Source organism: Patella vulgata, chromosome 2 (assembly GCF_932274485.2).
Source record: "Patella vulgata chromosome 2, xgPatVulg1.2, whole genome shotgun sequence".
In the NCBI taxonomy this organism is placed as follows: domain Eukaryota; kingdom Metazoa; phylum Mollusca; class Gastropoda; family Patellidae; genus Patella; species Patella vulgata.
In genome coordinates this window covers 39,577,313-39,586,643 of record NC_065880.2, presented here as the reverse complement: position 1 = coordinate 39,586,643, position 9,331 = coordinate 39,577,313, and the positions used below count along the sequence as shown (strand labels likewise).

Sequence of the window (9,331 nt, the reverse complement as noted above, 5' to 3'; positions counted from 1 at the left end):
TTAACAAGTGGTGGTCGATATACCAGGGAACACGTGGTTACTCACTGGATAATCAAGAATAGTTATGTTACTATAAATAAATAAAGGGTTACCGTTTATCGGGAACATGACTCGAGGTCAAGAAGCCACCGCGCATGACTAATGAAAACACCCATTACTTCCGCTCAAAAAAATGGCAGGTGATTCTTGGTAAGAGTAATAAGCAGACGAATTGGTTTTTTTTATTATAATTCTTTTATTCAATTTAATTTACAGTTGATCTCATCGTTTTCAGGAATGGAGCAACAACTGAACTTTGCGATTACAATAATTTTTGTTGAAGTATTGTCTTCTAGTAGCCCCCTAAATATAAAATACAAATATTGAAATGGAAATGAAATGTCAATGTTCAAAATATTGTTTTTTGGGTTTTGACTCCCATTCAACTTTCAAGATTCAAGCCCTCCTAACCATAGTCGTAACCCTTGTCATGTCAACCATGATCACCGTACTTGCGGTACTGGGTTACACCAAGAATTTAGATAATAACAATGTCCTCAGGTCGCCGTTTTACTGACAGGAAACTGATCCAGAATAACTTTATTAATATAAGGCAAGGCCTTACTAATACTTACTCTTAGCACAGCCATCTATGCAATCGGCCTAATTCAAAACTGTCAAAACAAAAAATTGACACATATTTCTTCTTAATGTATTTCAAAATTCATTTTTGTGATGCGAAATGCTGGAATAAGAAAAATGATTTTGTAAGGACAAGGGTAAATGAATAATCTTCAATCGTACAGTAGCTAAAATGAAGCACACCAAAGTTTTGAGTAAGTCTTTGTAGCTAGTTTATAGGTCCAGGGTTGAAATGATTACTACCGTTTTACCACTGAATCCCTTGAAATGTGAGATAAATATTGTTCCTTTCTTCAAGCAACGATACACATTTGTCCGTTATCCAATTTCCTAAATGCCAAAAACAAATTTGTACAGAAAACATATTTGAAATTAAATGGAGCTGAGTACATTGAAACACGTCGAAGTGTCATGGTAAAAAATCACTATTTGAAACTAACTTAAATGGAGCGGAGTACATTGAAACGTGTCGAAGTGTCATGGTAAAAAATCAGACAATACGTGTAGTTAATGAACGTTATTTGAGACAGGGCTGATGTTTTAATATTGTTTTCTTGAGCAAGTTAAATTTAATTAGGGTATGGTAAATGAAATTCATTTTCAAATAGGCACATGCTTGAATGAGAAAAACAAGTTTCTCCAGTTATAGTTAATAGGTCTAGGCTTGTAAAAGTAAGCTTATACAATTACCCAATTGAAATTCAGTTGATCCTCAGGTTTCTTCAGAATTTTCCCAGAATCTAAGAGAACTTCGTTAGTGTAAGCCAGCTACATACAAACAATGACACATAAGCTTACAGATAAATTACTATACAAATCTACTGAACATGCTTGTCTGTTGTGAAGGACACAAGTTTTAGAACTAAACTAACGAAGAAGCAAACTCGGAAGATGGCAACTTTGTAAGTTAGGTTGTACCGTACTCTTAGAGTTGCTTTTATATTGTTTTTCTTGACTTTGTCATTTTTCTGCCACCAGTCATTTGTAGTTTTAAGTGTAGCACATTTTCTGACAGGTTTGGGACAGTTTGGGTGACTACAAGAATTTGCTAAAAAAAAAAAAAAGAAAAAAAAAAATGGTTTTCTTACTAGCAACAATGGGAGAGAACAGTGGAGGCCATTAACCTTGCAAACTGGATTTCTTTATTCATATTTGCAACTTCTTGGAAATAAATTACCAGGAAATGAGTATCTTAGTTGTTAAATTTTATGGTTTTTGAAGGCTAGTAGTTTTATGAGTTAAAGCTCTATTTTTAATTCTTTTCAGGTTGACAGAATACGATTCTTGTACCCGAAAGGGTCAAGAAATCATGGAGAAAATCAACGAACGCAATAAACATAATAGAACAAGCTCTACATATACAAAGGTTAACACACATTTTCAACATAATTTTATCCAAGTAGCATGTTTACCTGACAAGTTTTTAATGAAAATTAGCATAACAATTTTCATATGCACTGTAATTCAGTTTTATCAAATATGTATAATTAATGTTGACATTTTAATATTTATGCTATTTATATATATTTGACCTCAAATTTAATTTAATAAATGTAATCATTTGAACCTACAGGTATAAAGAGAATTACATCTATAATTGTTTTTTCAGTTATCTGCTCATGTAAGAAGTAATATGAAACAATTTTCCAGTGAATTAAATCGCCTTCGTCAAAATCTAATGAGATCATCTTCATCTTATCATATGTATCCTTTAAAAATATAATGAAAATGGGTTATCTTAGTTATATTTAAACTAAAGATGCATTATCTAAGATTTAGATAAAGAGTTAACAGTTCTTGCTCTAATAATTAAAAAATAGATAATGAAAAGGGAATATGTTGAAAATTTCAGTCAAATTACTTCATTCTGAGCGGAGTTATCGTTGTTTGCAGAACAATGTAATCTCGATTGTTGTTGCTACCACATATTTCATATGCCCACATGTAAATGTGGTTGTATATTGCTGTCGCCTCCCATAATACCTACAAAGGAATTAATATGTGACCACCCTTGATAATTTAGCTGCTATGGGCATATGTTTTGTTGACTTGCAACCTATCTTTAAATTAAGTCATTAACTGCCAATCATATTTAAATCTGTCGAAAATCAAAACCATCTTAAGTTCTAGAGAGTTGATTATGGGCCTGGCATGTAAATAAATGTCTAATTAATGATTTATATAATATTTGAGGCCAAACGAAAAACCTGCATTAAGCAGATTAAGCTCTTGAATAATGCATCTTTAATCAAAATGAGACCAATTTTACACAAAATACATCACCTAAGTTTCAAGCTTAGAATTGTACAATTAAGTTACACAAAACTTAAACTATTGACTCAAATAAATGTAGACTGGGGATATCATTTACAAATTACATTTCCGTATTGAACAGAATAAGTTAAATACTAATTAAACTAAACAATGACTGGTTTCTGAATAGAACTGTTTTACTTACTACAGAATTGTTTGCGAGCCATTTGGTTTATGTAACTACACAGCTTTGTGTATAGTCTTATCAAGAGAGGAAAAGGTGTGGTTTCTTTGTAGATAATTTCATAAATGGAGAAGACTAGCAAGTTTTTAACAGAGAAGTCAATAATTCAACTGTTCTATTTGCCAACTATTTAAATATTTGGAAATTTATAGTATAAGGAATGCCAAACATATTTTTATGTGCCTACATTATGCCTATCAATCATTCCACAATATGCTCCAGAAGTTAAAGTTATCACCTGATTGACTTTAGATTCATATACTCATATAGTGTTTATTTTGAAGAGCCTAGTTCAATGATTTCCTATAATTGCTGGCAGAGTTAGAGCCCTTGATCATTTTGAAAAATTCTGTTGACACTAAATAACTGAAGTTGAAAAAAAAAACAAACAAGCCATTCAACGATCTTATATAATTACTCACTGAGTTATTGCCTTTGATCAAACTGAAAAATTTTGTGGATGCTATAGAGGCTTATAACGTGACAGAATAGAAAACAAAATAAAAGTGATTCCCAATGTACAAAGTATTTTCCTGTCATATAAATTAGAACACAAAGAGAAGTAGAAAGAAGACAGATGTTAATAGATAATTTAACATCTAAAGAAAAACAACTTGATCAAGCATTTCGAAATGAGAGTGCTGCAGGCAGGTGGGTGCATTGTTTTTTGCTTTTACAGTAAGGCCATGTAAACAAAAATATTTTGGTACTCAGACTCAGATAATCCTGTGTCACTTCAAAAGGGTTGCATGACCTGTTTTTATTTATATAAATAAAAATTAAAAACAGGCTCATTGATGGTTGAACTAAATATTTTATCCTGGTTACAGGAAATAGATCTATAAAAAAATTTCAATGTATCAATAGGCTCATTTATCACATACACAACACTGATAAATGTTAATGACAATCATAAATGATACTGGATAATCATACATTCCTATAAACAGCAATTTGATTTGCATAGAAAAGTCATATTATCCATGTAGTGATCCTTTGACTTAAGTAGAAACATAAAGATAAAAACTTCCCTCCCCGATTAGATCTTTTAAAATGATTGCTGAGAACCAGAATATATTTTTTGTACGACCTTATAGTTTAATTATATATTAAGATTTTATACTTTTACCCAGAAATTAACATTTTATTCATTATCAAACATCATAATGGTATATTAACATTACTGTATTTTGATTTATTAGATTTGGCATTGTACTTTAAAAATTCTGTTTTAGATAATTAATGAGGGTGTCTTTCAGGGGTTATCCCCCTTTACTGTATTGGATACACTCCTCTCACTTGTCAATTCTTTGTGACAGTTTTGAATTTATTAGCTTTTATGTCCAGTTTTCATTCCATTAATTTTTGATTAAACTTTTAAGTGTAATATAGATATATGCATGAATTTACAAACATCAGTGAGGTACTTTAAAAAAAGGGATATCAAAAATAGCTTGTGAAATCAGGCCCATAGCTAGCGGGGGCAGGAGGGGCACGTTGGTCGTGGGCACGTCCAATGGAAAGGGCACCAAAGGCACCCTTTGGGGTAACCGATTCTCTCCCCAATGGACAAGGGCACCATTGGGTGCGGCAATTTTTTCCAGGGGAGGAAGCGCCAGCTGTCCCTCTTGCGACAGCTTAAAGGAGGCCAAACATTACACATCTGTTTATGAAAACAAAAATAGATCCAAATCTAGAATAAGTGGAAATCATTGTTTGATGTAATATTAAATTATCTATTTCTTACAATGCCATTAAGGTCATTTTATGATTATGAACATTTTCTTGATTGATTTAAACACCATTTTGAAACGGAAAAAGTGGGATGAAAAGAGACAAAGAGAAAGGGACAGTCAAATGCTATCCAGAGGTTCAACTCCCTTCATTTATACACAACAACCATCTCAATAAGTCTCGATTCAGTATTAATAATGAATATTAAATTGAGTTGAAATTGTGTAACTGTTAAATTTATACAGATATGTTATTCATTAGACTTTGAATTTCTGTCATATTGCCATGCATGTTTAACATTAATTACCAGTCTGAATTCTCTGATTCTTTCACTGGTCTTTTTCATAGTTTTTCTCGGGTTTTGTTCCGACTTTGTTACTTCTTACTTTTCTGCGCTATCCCAGCTAATTAACACAGACATACACAATGGTTGTATGCTATGAGGTGAATTTTGCCTGAACAGCATTGTTTCCATTATTTTTATTTCCTTGATGCTCAAATAGGAAAACTTGCCAGAAATGCACAACATTTCTTCATACATTTTCTTCAAACTAGCTTGGATTCTTGAGTAATTATTTTTCAAAATTATAAATCATAAAAATGGTTTCAAACATTAATAGACAGTTTGACTGACTAAACTGCTGGTTGGCGTATGTTTGGTTGCCTGACAACCTCCCTTTTTTTCTTCATTGGTATATGATAATAAAGTACGATAAATCAGACACCGAAATCCATTGCCAAATTCATTAAAACCCCTGGCCTTCAATTATCAAAATAATCATCAGAAAAGTCCTTAGCCAGATTTCACACCATTTTTATTACAAGTGTTAACTGTAAAATATGTAAATATTGCTTGCCCCGCCCTAAATATGATTTAAGCATTAATTAGCAAGATATGTTACTCTTCCTTATTATTTTATATTGATCATGGAAAATGAACATTGAATTTGAAGTGACAACATTCTCAAACTAGATGCACAAACCTAGAAATAAGTAGGAAATAGTTTATTCATGTAGTTGTATACTTTTACCAAGTGATAATATGGTTTGAAATTGACTGGCTGGCAAGTTTAGTCTTTCTCAAAGAACAAGGTTTTCAGTAAGTCAACAAAAAACATTACAATTATCTTAATTTATGTATTCATATTTATAGAATATCTGATCTGAGTTATTTTCAATGTATTAGGTTTGCTGGTTCACCTCAGAAAGGAGATAGGTGGGATTTTTTTTAGAAATCTTGACAACACTGCTTACATGTAGTTACTTCCCTTTGATTATTTGAGACATTCTCCCATTTATGCTGCTTATTGCAGGCAGATCATTGGTTTAACCCGTATCACATATTATCAATGACAACACACATTTCCAAACCTTTTTGTATGGCAGCATATTTATGTTTTTATTCGTCACAATACCTTGCACCCATCTGACCTCTCATGATTTTTGACATCAAGAGTCTAGAGTTACTGGATTTTTATACACCCACTTTGAAATGTGATCTATTTGGTCGTCATCCTTCCATCCGTCATCCAGATTTTCTTGTGAACACTCTACAGACTACATTTATCATCTGATGAAGAAGCCTGTTTAATTTCAACAATTTCAGTTAATTTATTCTAGAGTGATGGCCCTTGTTTCACTAATTACTTCTCGAATGACAAAATATATCATCCGATCTATATGAAATTTATATGCATTATTTGGATTTGTAAAACAAAGAAGCCTATCGAATATAAGCAATTTCCGTTAATTACTTCTAGAGATGGCCCTAGTTTCACTTAGTTAAACCTTGTGAAAGCTTGAATGACAAAAGTTATCATCTGATCTGTATGAAATTTCTATGCATCATTTAAATTAGTGAAACAAAGAAGCCAATCGAATTTCAGCAATTTTCGTTAATTACTTCTATATGCAATGTCTAAATTAGGTAAACCAAAAAGCTTGTCGAATTTCAACAATTTCTGTGGCTTAGTTCTAGAGTTGAAGCCCTTATTTCAGTTTGTAGAACCTTAAAAACGCTTTTTATGCCTTAAATGTTATATAAATTATTAATTAGACATTAATTAACTTACAAAGACCATAACCAACTCTCTATGCCATCGGATACTCTAGATGTTTTTTAGATTTAAAAACGATTTGCGGTTGATGATTTAACATAAAAATGGATAAGCGTGACTTTTTTTTATTATCGTAACAATGGTAGCAATGACTATCAAGGCTACACTGTTATTGTATCGGCAATAACTCGGCTTTCAGTGAAGTAGTATGACTGAAATTTTCAACATATTCCCTTTTCATTATCTATTTTTTAACTTTTGTAGCGTGAACTATCAGTTCTTTATCTAATCTTTTATAATGCTCCTTTAAATGACAAAAATTATAATCTGATCCATATGAAATTGATATCAGTGTCTTTTAAATGCCCCCCATTATCCACAAAAGAAATGAAATGAAATAGGGTTTAATGTAGGCACTATGGCCTACTCTTATACCGAATTCCAGCTGCCAAGGGATCTTTTATGTGCATGCCAATGTATACACAGGACCTTGTTTTTTCGTGCCATCCAAAAGACTAGACAGCTACCCACAAAAGAATAATTATGATAGAACCCTTGTCGACGGCTCAGACTATTTAGCTGCTGTGGGCATATGTTTTGTTGCCTGGCAACCTATCTTTTATGGAACCCAAAGTTTTCCAACCTCAAACTCAAGTCCCATTGTTATACTCCATTATTCCAAACCTGTATCTCTCCAGATGGAATCTTTATGAAATTTGAATAGGTGTTGCATGAGTTAAAGGGTTATATAAATCTAGGGAGACTGCACCACACACGACAGTGTTCAAAGTTTACACTGCAGACACAAACTTTTAATAAAAAACAAAAACAAGACAAACTCACCAGACATGAGACAGCACAGAGACTTCTATTATCACAATGCCATCAGAGACTTCTATTAAATTAATACAATGCTTTCTCTAAGATCCAATACCATTTTTGTACGCCCACATTTTCATGTGGACTATATTGTCTTGGTTCCTTTCGATATTTGCACATATCGGATTGTAATTTCCTGGATTATGGCCCTTGTACGAAAAATAATGTTTTTAGCTTGTGGAGCCTCTATAGGTCACACTTTTTATCCAATTTTAAAAAATGTTTAATTGTATCACAGTTACACACTAATGACAATTGAAATGAAATTGAACCATGTGTTAGTCCTGAAATGACATAGTTTGTGGCATGCAAGTGGACATTAAACACATCTCTCTCTCTCTCCCTACTAGCTATCGACACAAAATTCATATATTGTGCAGTTACAATAAATTCCATCAGCAATTTCAATTTAGATTAGTTCATTAAAATTGATTATAACCAGATTAAATCAGTTAAAAACTGAAAATTAAGATCTACACTCACACGAAGAATCAGCTGTTTTGTATTTATTAAAAGGAACATTATTTGATAAGAAGACTATTAATTCTATAATAATGGTATGTGTGAAGGAATTTAAATATATTATTTAGTGCAAATGCATCAAATTCAATCACAACAACTATTATAGAGGCTATAAACCTTTCAGTAATGATCGCTAGAATTGCTTTACAAAGTTACAAAAATTATTTATGGAATTCCATTATTCAATTGTAGAAAAGATTTACAAGAGTCGATCATCACAGGCAAATCAGTTTTTATACGCCCACATTGAAATGTGGTTGTATATTGTCGTCGTTCGTCCGTCCATCTGGCATCTATAATTGCTTGTGGACGCTCTAGAGGCTAAAGTTAATATCTGACTGACCCTAAATTTATACACAGTGTTTAAGGTCATGAAACGATGAAGGCTATTGATTTTCAGTGATTTCCGATAATTACTGCCAGACAGGGGCGCCGGAACCCGGGTACCAGGGTATACAAATGGTACCCTGCCCTTTTCTGGGGTATACATGTATACCCATGCCCTAATGCTGAAAGTTTTCAACCTTTTTACTAGTCTATTCATTTGTGAATAATCAGGCTTTCGTCTCTTTCATTATCATGTATTTTAAAGGGTTTTATGTTGGAATTTGGAATGCTAGAAGCGCTTTAAACAGCTTTCTCGGAATTGACAAATTTCAAAATCTTTTGGTACCCTGGCCCTCGCGTCGTTCTGGCGCCCCTCCTGCCAGAGTTATGGCCCTTGATCACTTTGAAAAATGTTGTGGACGCTCTAGAGGCTAAGTTAATATCTGATTGACTTTATATTTATACACAGTATTTAAGGTCATCAGACGAGGAAGTATTGATTTTCAATGATTTCTGATAATTATTGCCAGGGTTATGACCCTTGATCACTTTGAAAAATCTTGTGGATGCTCTAGACTCTAGAGACCAAAGTTATCATCCGATTGATTTTAAATTTATACACCGTGTTTACGGTCATAAGACAAAGACACCTATATATTATCAAGGATTTTAAATAATTACTGCCAGAGTTATG

General features: G+C 32.6%; 1 protein-coding gene across 3 annotated transcripts in view; it reads left to right on the top strand.

The window, feature by feature from the left end:
* The window catches only part of LOC126809665 (syntaxin-8), a 31,055-nt gene that overhangs the window by 4,096 nt on the left and 17,628 nt on the right, over window positions 1-9,331 (top strand). Inside the window, exons 1-5 of one of the 3 annotated variants that reach the window (XM_050534334.1) lie at window positions 95-189; window positions 1,888-1,987; window positions 2,231-2,325; window positions 3,668-3,769; window positions 6,039-6,068. In XM_050534334.1, coding sequence (XP_050390291.1) covers window positions 173-189; window positions 1,888-1,987; window positions 2,231-2,325; window positions 3,668-3,769; window positions 6,039-6,068 — 344 coding nt within the window. In that variant the 5' untranslated portion in view covers window positions 95-172. Of the gene's footprint in view, window positions 1-94; window positions 190-1,887; window positions 1,988-2,230; window positions 2,326-3,667; window positions 3,770-6,038; window positions 6,069-9,331 lie in introns of those variants that run through there. The other 2 variants (XM_056098583.1, XM_050534335.1) reach the window with 2 other exon arrangements.